At 44.3% G+C, this 13,650-nt stretch overlaps 1 protein-coding gene across 1 annotated transcript; it reads right to left on the reverse strand.

Moving 5' to 3' along the window:
* Positions 1-3,649: 3,649 nt before the first annotated feature.
* On the reverse strand, positions 3,650-6,075 carry LOC135369125 (uncharacterized). Its single transcript, XM_064602789.1, has 12 exons — positions 6,063-6,075; positions 5,877-5,969; positions 5,640-5,732; positions 5,403-5,495; positions 5,165-5,257; positions 4,927-5,019; positions 4,688-4,780; positions 4,450-4,542; positions 4,211-4,303; positions 3,973-4,065; positions 3,734-3,826; positions 3,650-3,657 (listed from the first exon to the last, which is right to left on the reverse strand). Exons 1-12 carry the CDS (start codon positions 6,073-6,075, stop codon positions 3,650-3,652), a joined length of 951 nt encoding a protein of 316 aa, XP_064458859.1.
* Positions 6,076-13,650: the final 7,575 nt, after the last annotated feature.

Consider the following 13,650-nt stretch of genomic DNA (forward strand, 5'->3'; position numbering starts at 1 on the left):
ATTAAATGTGGTGGATCAAAAATAAAATATACTTTGGATTCATCGACACAGAAGTAAGGTTTGGATGGGGAGATCTGAAGCTTTCTAGACAATGCACAGTTGCTGGCACCCTGGTCACAGACAACCGCTTTCACAGAGACATCCAATGATCGAAGCTGTCGAATGAGGTCCTGAATCAAATCTTGCAGTGTGTCTGGTGACACGGTAGACTTCGAAAATAAATAACACAAGGGCTGAACCCAGGATTTAGTTAACCCTGAGAGTGCAACAAGCAAAGCCGAGTTTGCCATCTGGGAGTTCCTTTCTTTTCCTGTGTCTGCAAAGCCGTAAACAGTGTCTGATCTGGAAGCGTACTGCAGGTGCTCCTTAATGGACATCTCATCGAATAACAGTACACATGTGCGATCTTTTGGTGGCAGCCCCTCGAGTTTTGTCTTCAGTCCTTCGAGAACTGAAGGCATGACTCCAGGTTCCAAAGTAATTTCCTTAAGCCAATTTCTCAATGAACTCTCAAATGGCAGAGCCAATACTTCGCTTAGGTACCTGTAAGCTTGAGGGCCCTTGAAGTGCAGATTGAGAGCAAAGCTCCTGAAATGGGGAGGCCACCTACGACCAAACTTGTGTAAGGGCTGCAGGCACAGCTGAGCACGGAACAGGCCAAGGGCACGTTTTGAAAGGTACCTAGACGCTCCATGCACTATCTGGCCCTTGGTGAGGCCCCCAAAATGCCTAGTTCCACGGCTTCTGAACAACGAACGTCGCAGGCGTTCCCTTGTTGCCTGCAGGCTGTAGATAAGGGACGCATTTCTTGGTGTTCTCAGCTTTTGAGGACGCCCCCGCCTCTGAGTAGTGGACACAGAGCCTGCGAAAATCAAAGCATACTATTATTACTGGAATGCAAAAAAGACAGGAGTGCTGGCTGACGTTAAGCTGACGTTAAGCACACATGGGCAGTATAGATAGCTACCTACTAATTTAACATAAACTATGTTTCCGTTTCTATCACCTCCTCTTACATACAATAAAGATTTACAATTTTGACATGCAAATCTTGATACAAACTGTGGTGGCGTGCTTACCAGTGCCTTCCTGTTGGCCCATCTGGTGCAAGGGTGATGCCAGAGGGGCATCCAGCGGTCCTATGCCTTCCTCGCGTGTAGAAGAAGCCGGAGGGGTAGATGGAAACCGTCTCTCGGCAGGCGTTGAAGGTCCCGCTGAAGAAAATGAGTATAATGAAATAGTCTGATCGAAATATTCCTTTGTCGCTCTCTCTCAGTCAGTTAATTGATGTGGCAATCTCATAAGACAATCTTCTGACATTGCTGTTTTTTTTAATATAAAAAAAGTTGTGCACTTACCGGTAGCATCCAGCGGTCCTATGCCTTCCTCGCGTGTAGAAGAAGCCGGAGGGGTAGATGGAAACCGTCTCTCGGCAGGCGTTGAAGGTCCCGCTGAAGAAAATGAGTATAATGAAATAGTCTGATCGAAATATTCCTTTGTCGCTCTCTCTCAGTCAGTTAATTGATGTGGCAATCTCATAAGACAATCTTCTGACATTGCTGTTTTTTTTAATATAAAAAAAGTTGTGCACTTACCGGTAGCATCCAGCGGTCCTATGCCTTCCTCGCGTGTAGAAGAAGCCGGAGGGGTAGATGGAAACCGTCTCTCGGCAGGCGTTGAAGGTCCCGCTGAAGAAAATGAGTATAATGAAATAGTCTGATCGAAATATTCCTTTGTCGCTCTCTCTCAGTCAGTTAATTGATGTGGCAATCTCATAAGACAATCTTCTGACATTGCTGTTTTTTTTAATATAAAAAAAGTTGTGCACTTACCGGTAGCATCCAGCGGTCCTATGCCTTCCTCGCGTGTAGAAGAAGCCGGAGGGGTAGATGGAAACCGTCTCTCGGCAGGCGTTGAAGGTCCCGCTGAAGAAAATGAGTATAATGAAATAGTCTGATCGAAATATTCCTTTGTCGCTCTCTCTCAGTCAGTTAATTGATGTGGCAATCTCATAAGACAATCTTCTGACATTGCTGTTTTTTTTAATATAAAAAAAGTTGTGCACTTACCGGTAGCATCCAGCGGTCCTATGCCTTCCTCGCGTGTAGAAGAAGCCGGAGGGGTAGATGGAAACCGTCTCTCGGCAGGCGTTGAAGGTCCCGCTGAAGAAAATGAGTATAATGAAATAGTCTGATCGAAATATTCCTTTGTCGCTGTCTCTCAGTCAGTTAATTGATGTGGCAATCTCATAAGACAATCTTCTGACATTGCTGTTTTTTTTAATATAAAAAAAAGTTGTGCACTTACCGGTAGCATCCAGCGGTCCTATGCCTTCCTCGCGTGTAGAAGAAGCCGGAGGAGTAGATGACAACCGTCTCTCGGCAGGCGTTGAAGGTCCCGCTGAAGAAAATGAGTATAATGAAATAGTCTGATCGAAATATTCCTTTGTTGCTCTCTCTCAGTCAATTAACTGATGTGGCAATCTCATAAGACAATCTTCCGACATTGCTGTTTTTTTTAATATAAAAAAAAGTTGTGCACTTACCGGTAGCATTCAGCGGTCCTATGCCTTCCTCGCGTGTAGAAGAAGCCGGAGGGGTAGATGGAAACCGTCTCTCGGCAGGCGTTGAAGGTACCGCTGAAGAAAATGAGTATAATGAAATAGTCTGATCGAAATATTCCTTTGTCGCTCTCTCTCAGTCAATTAATTGATGTGGCAATCTCATAAGACAATCTTCTGACATTGCTGTTTTTTTTAATATAAAAAAAAGTTGTGCACTTACCGGTAGCATCCAGCGGTCCTATGCCTTCCTCGCGTGTAGAAGAAGCCGGAGGGGTAGATGGAAACCGTCTCTCGGCAGGCGTTGAAGGTCCCGCTGAAGAAAATGAGTATAATGAAATAGTCTGATCGAAATATTCCTTTGTCGCTCTCTCTCAGTCAGTTAATTGATGTGGCAATCTCATAAGACAATCTTCTGACATTGCTGTTTTTTTTAATATAAAAAAAGTTGTGCACTTACCGGTAGCATCCAGCGGTCCTATGCCTTCCTCGCGTGTAGAAGAAGCCGGAGGGGTAGATGGAAACCGTCTCTCGGCAGGCGTTGAAGGTCCCGCTGAAGAAAATGAGTATAATGAAATAGTCTGATCGAAATATTCCTTTGTCGCTCTCTCTCAGTCAGTTAATTGATGTGGCAATCTCATAAGACAATCTTCTGACATTGCTGTTTTTTTTAATATAAAAAAAGTTGTGCACTTACCGGTAGCATCCAGCGGTCCTATGCCTTCCTCGCGTGTAGAAGAAGCCGGAGGGGTAGATGGAAACCGTCTCTCGGCAGGCGTTGAAGGTCCCGCTGAAGAAAATGAGTATAATGAAATAGTCTGATCGAAATAATCCTTTGTCGCTCTCTCTCAGTCAGTTAATTGATGTGGCAATCTCATAAGACAATCTTCTGACATTGCTGTTTTTTTTAATATAAAAAAAGTTGTGCACTTACCGGTAGCATCCAGCGGTCCTATGCCTTCCTCGCGTGTAGAAGAAGCCGGAGGGGTAGATGGAAGCCGTCTCTCGGCAGGCGTTGAAGGTACCGCTGAAGAAAATGAGTATAATGAAATAGTCTGATCGAAATATTCCTTTGTTGCTCTCTCTCAGTCAATTAACTGATGTGGCAATCTCATAAGACAATCTTCCGACATTGCTGTTTTTTTTTAATATAAAAAAAAGTTGTGCACTTACCGGTAGCATCCAGCGGTCCTATGCCTTCCTCGCGTGTAGAAGAAGCCGGAGGGGTAGATGGAAACCGTCTCTCGGCAGGCGTTGAAGGTACCGCTGAAGAAAATGAGTATAATGAAATAGTCTGATCGAAATATTCCTTTGTTGCTCTCTCTCAGTCAATTAACTGATGTGGCAATCTCATAAGACAATCTTCCGAGATTGCTGTTTTTTTTTTAATATAAAAAAAGTTGTGCACTTACCGGTAGCATCCAGCGGTCCTATGCCTTCCTCGCGTGTAGAAGAAGCCGGAGGGGTAGATGGAAACCGTCTCTCGGCAGGCGTTGAAGGTACCGCTGAAGAAAATGAGTATAATGAAATAGTCTGATCGAAATATTCCTTTGTAGCTCTCTCTCAGTCAATTAATTGATGTGGCAATCTCATAAGACAATCTTCCGACATTGCTGTTTTTTTTAATATAAAAGAAAGTTGTGCACTTACCGGTAGCATCCAGCGGTCCTATGCCTTCCTCGCGTGTAGAAGAAGCCGGAGGGGTAGATGGAAACCGTCTCTCGGCAGGCGTTGAAGGTACCGCTGAAGAAAATGAGTATAATGAAATAGTCTGATCGAAATATTCCTTTGTCGCTCTCTCTCAGTCAATTAATTGATGTGGCAATCTCATAAGACAATCTTCCGACATTGCTGTTTTTTTTTAATATAAAAAAAAGTTGGGCACTTACCGGTAGCATCCAGCGGTCCTATGCCTTCCTCGCGTGTAGAAGAAGCCGGAGGGGTAGATGGAAACCGTCTCTCGGCAGGCGTTGAAGGTACCGCTGAAGAAAATGAGTATAATGAAATAGTCTGATCGAAATATTCCTTTGTTGCTCTCTCTCAGTCAATTAACTGATGTGGCAATCTCATGAGACAATCTTCTGACATTGCTGTTTTTTTTTTATATAAAAAAAGTTGTGCACTTACCGGTAGCATCCAGCGGTCCTATGCCTTCCTCGCGTGTAGAAGAAGCCGGAGGGGTAGATGGAAACCGTCTCTCGGCAGGCGTTGAAGGTCCCGCTGAAGAAAATGAGTATAATGAAATAGCCTGATCGAAATATTCCTTTGTTGCTTTCTCTCAGTCAATTAATTGATGTGGCAATCTCATAAGACAATCTTCTGACATTGCTGTTTTTTTTTAATATAAAAAAAAGTTGTGCACTTACCGGTAGCAGCCAGCGGTCCTATGCCTTCCTCGCGTGTTGAAGAAGCCGGAGGGGTAGATGGAAACCGTCTCTCGGCAGGCGTTGAAGGTCCCGCTGAAGAAAATGAGTATAATGAAATAGTCTGATCGAAATATTCCTTTGTTGCTCTCTCTCAGTCAATTAATTGATGTGGCAATCTCATAAGACAATCTTCTGACATTGCTGTTTTTTTTAATATAAAAAAAAGTTGTGCACTTACCGGTAGCACCCAGCGGTCCTATGCCTTCCTCGCGTGTAGAAGAAGCCGGAGGGGTAGATGGAAACCGTCTCTCGGCAGGCGTTGAAGGTCCCGCTGAAGAAAATGAGTATAATGAAATAGTCTGATCGAAATATTCCTTTGTTGCTCTCTCTCAGTCAATTAATTGATGTGGCAATCTCATAAGACAATCTTCTGACATTGCTGTTTTTTTTAATATAAAAAAAAGTTGTGCACTTACCGGTAGCACCCAGCGGTCGTATGCCTTCCTCGCGTGTAGAAGAAGCCGGAGGGGTAGATGGAAACCGTCTCTCGGCAGGCGTTGAAGGTCCCGCTGAAGAAAATGAGTATAATGAAATAGTCTGATCGAAATATTCCTTTGTTGCTCTCTCTCAGTCAATTAATTGATGTGGCAATCTCATAAGACAATCTTCTGACATTGCTGTTTTTTTAATATAAAAAAAAGTTGTGCACTTACCGGTAGCACCCAGCGGTCCTATGCCTTCCTCGCGTGTTGAAGAAGCCGGAGGGGTAGATGGAAACCGTCTCTCGGCAGGCGTTGAAGGTCCCGCTGAAGAAAATGAGTATAATGAAATAGTCTGATCGAAATATTCCTTTGTTGCTCTCTCTCAGTCAATTAATTGATGTGGCAATCTCATAAGACAATCTTCTGACATTGCTGTTTTTTTAATATAAAAAAAAGTTGTGCACTTACCGGTAGCACCCAGCGGTCCTATGCCTTCCTCGCGTGTTGAAGAAGCCGGAGGGGTAGATGGAAACCGTCTCTCGGCAGGCGTTGAAGGTCCCGCTGAAGAAAATGAGTATAATGAAATAGTCTGATCGAAATATTCCTTTGTTGCTCTCTCTCAGTCAATTAATTGATGTGGCAATCTCATAAGACAATCTTCTGACATTGCTTTTTTTTTTAATATAAAAGAAAGTTGTGCACTTACCGGTAGCACCCAGCGGTCCTATGCCTTCCTCGCGTGTAGAAGAAGCCGGAGGGGTAGATGGAAACCGTCTCTCGGCAGGCGTTGAAGGTCCCGCTGAAGAAAATGAGTATAATGAAATAGTCTGATCGAAATATTCCTTTGTCGCTCTCTCTCAGTCAATTAATTGATGTGGCAATCTCATAAGACAATCTTCTGACATTGCTGTTTTTTTTTTTTTTTTTTGTCGTTGTTGTTGTGAATCGGAAAAAAAATGTTCGCTTACCAGTGGCTTCCTGCGGTCTGATGCCTGTCTCACGTGAAGAAGAAGCCGGAGGGGCAGATGGAAAGAGTTCCCCCATATGCATTCAATGGCCTGCTAAACAAAGTTATACATTTATTTATTGTGGTGCTCCAGGGGCCTTGCAGCATTACATAGAGAAAGCAAATGTTCAGCTTTTTTCAGCAACAGAAACATATTCACGCAAGGAGCTGTTGTGTAGTCTTTAAACTATATATCACTGACAAGCAGGCGTCATGCCAAGGACCAATCTCACCTGCTGTCACTGATGAACGGCTGAGGGGCACTGTAGGAATTGCTGATTGTGAATTATAACTCTGCTTAGAGCACAACTCAGCCGCACCAAAATTAGGATAGCCTCGCGAACAGATTAGGTGACATGTGAAAAGTGTATCAAAAACAAAAACGAAACTTACCTGTCGTCTCCTGGGAAACCAAACAATGAAAGGCTGCAATTGAGGCTCGAGTTCTTGGAACCTCTGGCTCGGCAGTTGACACCGCGTGACCGTTTTGGGACTTCAGGTTTCCGTTTTGCCATTGCCACTCGGACTCCGTCAAGGGACGAACATGGTGAACGTAACAGCACAACCGTAAAAGACAGACAGCAAGTGAGGAAGCGCTTAAATAACCTCGGCTGGTCATTTTGAGTCCTTTGCCGTGGCCTTGTGTTCGGCTCCTCAGTGAAGTTCCTTTATGTCCCAAGGCTGATACCCACGGATATGGTCAGTTCCCACGGTCCACCCTTTTCTAGCCACAGAGTCGGTGCCGTATTAGACCAAGGCTGAGTTGCAATCCCCGGTGTTGTTCTTTGTTGGAACTTCTCCGACGTGGGTGTGACATCTGCATATTGCTAGTCGGGTTTAGAAGAGCTTGCCGATATCCGAGAAGGATAAACACGTTTAGCCAGACATGTTATCGCTTCTTATCATGTACGCGAACAAGATATCACGTAACTTCGCATCTAGATATAGCACAGCGGCACAACAGTCCTTTCAAGCACTTCATTATAAGCATTTGACTTTGTTCCTTGCAGTGCACCAAGGGTTGCAACGAAACGGAACCGTTTGTGTCGCACGAAACACCGTGTTGTCACTGCATTCGAAAATGCGACGGTGCTCGAAAATGTTCCTCACGCTGTACCTCACCACAGCATCCCAGTTCCGAACTCGATTGTCTGTCATACGATGATATTTGTGCTAAGAAACAGTACAATACGAGCAGAGGAACTTCAGCACACGAAGAAATCAACGAAGACACTTGTCCCTCACCACAATACGATAATTCGGTGCTGTCAGCTGTCATCCGACATTGCTGGAATCGCTGCTGCGCGAGTGTACGCCCGGTCAACGGCCCGGTCAAATAGTTCGAAACTTTGTCAACCAATCGGGACACGCAACACCGCTCGGCCAATGGATATTAACTATGATGCCTGACGTTGTAATACGCAATAATACCACGTGGCTATGACGTTTAGTATTTTTTTTTAGGGCCACGGATACGGCTAGCTGAGGAGGCCTGGTATAGAGGAGGCGTTGTTCTAGCGTCTTGTGAGACGGAATCGTCGCTGCTTTAACTTTGTGATGGGAAGACTGTTTTTGGATTTTCCGTCAGGAATCTTCGTGAAATGATGACAGCAATTGATGTGGCAATCTCATAAGACAATCTTCTGACATTGCTGTGGAGGTAGTTCCTGCAGAGGTGAGGCGAAAGTGTCGTCCGGATTCGCCGTGTATGTCCAGCCTTAAAACTGCAATTGCGATGTGCAGCGTCTTATGCCCTCATGTGGATGTCGACAGGGATCGATTTCAGGTAAGCAGTTTCAGTTGTCCACATGCTTAAACGTTTGCCAGTGTTTCTCACGTCACCCATGGCACACCGATAGGAGAGCAATGGGCCCGATAGCACGGTCGGGGTTGGGGAATAAAGTTTCGTTTCTCGTCGCTCAACGGCATTCGCAGTACAGCGTTTGCGTCTTCTGAAATCCAATGTCAGAAGGTAAACTTAATGTACTGTTGCAACTGAGACCTGGTGCACATGCGGTACTCAACGAGCGCCGGATTTAGAGTGGTAGCGGAGTGAAAATTTGTGGTACACTCAGTCAAACCGTGTGCATTGCCTACATGATAATATGACGCGGTAATTTGTGTGCTGTTACATCCTTCCCCTGGTATCATAATGAGGGCTTATTTTGATTGTGACTGAGCCACAGATGACACAGTGTAATCGTGGTGCGCTTCATCTGACCGCCTGTAGCGGACTCTTAGGGCACTGGTTAATTAAGAGACGCGCTCTCATAATTAATGAACAAGCCTCTTTGAATTACCCTTCGAATTTTTTCGGCGACTGTGGAATGAAATCACTGAGAAAGGAGCATTATTGAACGATGAATACTGTTATTGTTCGTGCAATCAGGCCTAAAAGCTGAGATACTGCTATCAACTTGACATGTTATCTGTTTTGTCATCCACATATTTGACAGCGACTTTGGAGAATACGTGAAACTCTCTGATGGTGATGAAATTCCAGACAAGTCCCGAATTCGAATTGTACAAGATGCGCAGAAATTCCAGCCAGGCTGTCCAGTTTCCGATGCTCCAGAAGCTTTGAACGAAGAATACGACGTCCCATTGGGTACGGCGCTTGAGGTATGGCCCAAATATGCCCACGTACATGAAGTGGAGGGGTTATAACTGGGCATGACTGTGCTTAGCATATGGTCTCTAGCGCAGTCAGTATTACTTTTTGCTGTTTAACAAGGTGAGGGGAATTCACAACCTGTCAGTAACAATCTGTTTGATCTTCCACTTCAGGAAACCCACTTGGACAATTTACTGCAGCCATCTTCGTCTAGGGGTGCTTCTAGTTCATCCTCCACTGCCACGTGAGTTTGTACCATCATTCTTGTTTCATACATCCTTCTAAAGCCTTCAGTCAGATGACAATCTCTGTTAGCCTGTGGGTCTTATGGTCCTTACGTATATCATTTCTGGTGCATAGGAACCATATGTCTGATGATGATGATGGAAATGCTTACCACCTTCCACAACTCCGAGAGCATTTCGTCAGAAGACTACGCACGTGATTTCGCAGGCTAGGTCTCGAAAAAAATCAATTACAGCAATTACAGATATTCAAACAGCTTTTATAACCGAGGAACTTGTGTGCTCACACGATCCACACCGAAATCAATGCTCTTGGTCAAAAGTTTCCAGGACAAACGTTTATTCTAGCACACGGGGACAGTAATTCATTCGTGAGTAGAGCGCACAACCGCCACAATCCGTGGAGAAAGCTGCTGCGCGGTGTACCATGAACGAAGGTGGTGGGCAGTATAGTATTTTACTCATTGCGGTTCGCGGTCTGCTTAGCAGCCTTTTGGGCCATGTAGAAAGCGCCAATGTGGCAGGTAAACGAACTAAGTGCGTCACGGATTTTCTTGGGAGCTTTCAGGCCTGGTGTAATACATGGATGCCTAGCTCTTTTCCTGGCTCTTCTCGGGCTCCTTACTGTGTTGTTTGTATTTTGACAGCCATGCAGAGTTCAGTAGTCTGTGCCTATTATTTATAAGTATGTTTAGTGTATGTTCACATACACTGTGTACATAGATTCCTAGCATGCATTTTATATGCATTCAATATGCTTCATGATGCTTCATGCATGCATTCACGTACACTGTGTGCATAGATTCCTAGCATGCATTTTATATTTTGGATCTTCAGCTGTTTGCCCACTCTTTGTTATGTACTTAGTGCATACATGTGTACATTGATCCAACCAAGGCACGTCCTGAGGACGCCCATATGATACCACCAACGAGACAACCAGATATCCTGGATTGTCCGAATGACGTACTATGGGACATCATTCGTACTGCCATTGCAACAGCAGGGGACTTCATTTGGGCAATCCTGGCGGCGTCCTTTGTGACATTTTCAGGATGCTTTTCTGGGCATTCCAGGACGTAACTGCAGTGCGCGCCCTCCACTCGTATGCTCTACAGGGTGTCCCTGAAAACGTGTCATTGAATTCTAATAAACAAAACTACGCCACCCAGAATCACGCGGTCGACGGCATTTGTTCTTACTAGGTTTCTGTCCCTTCCTGATGTGCATGCCATGTAACCTAAGTGTAATTACGCAAATTTTTGCGAATCGAACTCAGAAATTTGCTAAGTAAAGGTCACTGTTTTACCCCACCATGAGCGTGCCGGATTTATTCAAAATCATGATAATTGACAGTGATATTCAGTATCTATACTGTCGGGAAGAATAGCCGAACATCATGCTTCTCGGCCACTGGAGTATAATGCGCAAGGACTTTTTGAACGCAGTCACTGTCAGTCCGACGGTAAGGGGTTGGAAACCCAACCCACAAAGCGATAGAAGTAGAAAATGTGACAGTTCAAGAAATTGGGAGAGGGAAGGTATTGTCACAGCCGGGGCTGGACGCGATAGCTATGTCTAAGCTATGCCTGTGTTATCTCTTTTTACCATGCCGGTGTGGGCTGCGTTTCCAAACTCCTTTCGTCGGACTGACAATGATTGCCGAAAGATTCGTGGCGCGCTATCCTCCGCGAGCTCCATAGAGCATGAATTTTTTCCGATACGATAGCTCCTGAATATTCCTGTTAATTATCGTTAATTTGGATAAATTCGGCACGCTCTTCGCATTGGCGGGGTAAAAAAGTCACTTTTACTTGGCAAATTTCCAGAGTTCAGTTCGCAAAAATTTATATTATTGAACTTAGGTTACATGACATGCACATCAGGAGGTGGCAAAAGCCTAGTAAGAACAAATGCCGTTGACCGTATGATTCTATGTGACGTAGTTTTTCTTCAGATTAAAATTCAATGACACGTTTTCTGGGAACCCTGTATGCACATCTTATAATTCAAACTACTCCATCACACAAGCCTGTTCACAGTGAATAGTAATTTTATTGAATATTCTGCATTCCCACACAAGAACATCATCTGTATATCACGTAGCAACGAGCTAGCTATGTACCATGTCAACATCAGTTCGTTGAATGAGAAACTAGAACTACGAGACAAATGGGTGAGTACCCTGAGAAACGCAGGAGGTTAATTAAGTTACAAGCATCAAAACGGGTATATAGAAGCAAGCTAGCCCAGACACTTCGGTACGCCAAAAAATATGAAAATTGCTCCCACCCTAATATGAAGATATTACAGTGTAGAGCTGACATGTAGTATAAACAGCAACTGCCACCAAGGAATGTTGGAGGCACAGTTTAAGTGGGCAATTGTACTCAAACAAATTTGCACACAATCTTCCGCTTGCCCTTTTGGCCAACCCAGCTGAACTCTGCAGCAATGCAGTCCGTCAGAAGCAGTGCTGGATTTACAGTGGTGGGGGCCCCGGGGCACTGCGCTGTGGGGGCTCGCTCGTGCATTCTATGTATTATTCTATGTATTCGTGTATTATGTGTCTATAAATGTCATCGTTTTGTTTCTAAAGGACGGCGGCCGTGTGGCACACTAGTCCGAGATTTTTCAGCAGTCAGGTTTTGTCATATTTTGAACATTTCGTAGACAAGTGAAATAAATATTCTATTCACGTCTATCCAATGTGTTATTCGGGGTCGATATGCGTGGACGGAGGACCGACTTTTACCAAGTTTCCGTCGCAAAACAGATTTCCCTTGGACAAGACCTTCACTGGTGGGGGTCCCTTTGTGGTGGGGACCCCGGGGCAAGTGCCCCGTCTGCCCTCCACTAAATCCGGCACTGGTCAGAAGTATTTTTCGTGCAGATTGCTTTACTTCACTGCGCCGAAGCCGAGCAAGCTCTTGAACCTGAAAGGTGGAAATGTTCCAAAAGCTCAACGCACCAACCAAAAAAGATTGCCACTGACTTCTGGCAACACAAAATTGAGACTTTTCCTGTTCTATGCTGACGGCTGATGGTGTCCTCGCGGTGTGACGATGTTTCCTGCATCTGTTGTATTCGGCATCATGAGCTCATGTAATCTAATGACACTAACGGTTTTACACTCTAATTTGAAAAGAAAAAAAAATCAGAAAACTTTTGGCTCTGGACTTGAGCTCATGTAAACATATGACACCTATAGTTCGAGCAGTTTCTGCATAGCAAAAATGTCTGAATAGAAATAACAGACCCGTACCACAATGCTCCTGCTCCAGAGATTACGAGTTGGCCTAAAACTATGCGATGCAAATCAGTATTTCCTAGGTGTGTACACGAAACATGGGCATTTAATGCAAATGGTGTCAGATAAACATCGCAAGATAATGTTGGAAGTTCTACAGATTTTAAAAGCTCTGAGCGGTGCACGGCTACACATCATGAATGCAGTTCATACAACAATAGATAAATATCTGGTGATTACTGCACCTGATGGCTCAGACTTGCGACTTGAAGATCAACTGTCCTACACACACCGCTTGCCCATTGTCGTAACATAGCTCGTGCAAGACTTCCGGAACAAAATGCATAATGGAGCCATCACACCATAGAAATAAAATGCCGTTCACATTCTTATGCGGTCAGAGCACGTAGGTCTGAGGAGTTGCAGGACAGAAGAAAACACAATTCAACAGGCTGCGTCGACGCCAACACGCTAACAGACGTTTTCAAGTTGAAAACAGACTCCGAGTTGATGCCGATGCTACTTGGTCGCATATAACTATGAGTGCCCTGTGGCTACGTTTAGTTTTGGTTTGAAACACTAGGAACGCTCATGACTCGCAGCAACTATTGCATAATCATTTTTTGCAACCTACTAAAGTACGTGGAGTTGCGTGCACAACTTCGTGAGCTTTCGGTTGTATATTTATTTTATTATTGTATTTGTTTTATTATGTTATGTTATTTATTTATTTATTTTTATGTGCATGAATTATTTACACACGTTTGCGCATCTCAGATAGTTTCGAAAATAGTATGTTGAGTACACAGAAATCTAATAAAGCGAAATCAACGCAGTATTCGAATTCCCCTAAGGCTGTGGAAAACTGAAGTCACTTTATATCCGAGCTGCCTAACAGTGCTGAAGAGCGTTTGACAGCATTTTATTTTTCTCATCTCACGCAACAATGAGACACGAGGAACGCTTCAATCCCCGTGTAACTTCGACTTGTCTGCTTAGATGTTACTCCAGAAATCTTGCAGTGAAATTTGCCAATGAACTGTACAACTCGGTTCATACGACGGTGCACTTGACATTAACCATTTTAATATGCAATTGTACGTGTTGTACGTGTGTTGTGCTGTCTG

Source organism: Ornithodoros turicata, chromosome 9 (assembly GCF_037126465.1).
Source record: "Ornithodoros turicata isolate Travis chromosome 9, ASM3712646v1, whole genome shotgun sequence".
In the NCBI taxonomy this organism is placed as follows: Eukaryota; Metazoa; Arthropoda; class Arachnida; order Ixodida; family Argasidae; genus Ornithodoros; species Ornithodoros turicata.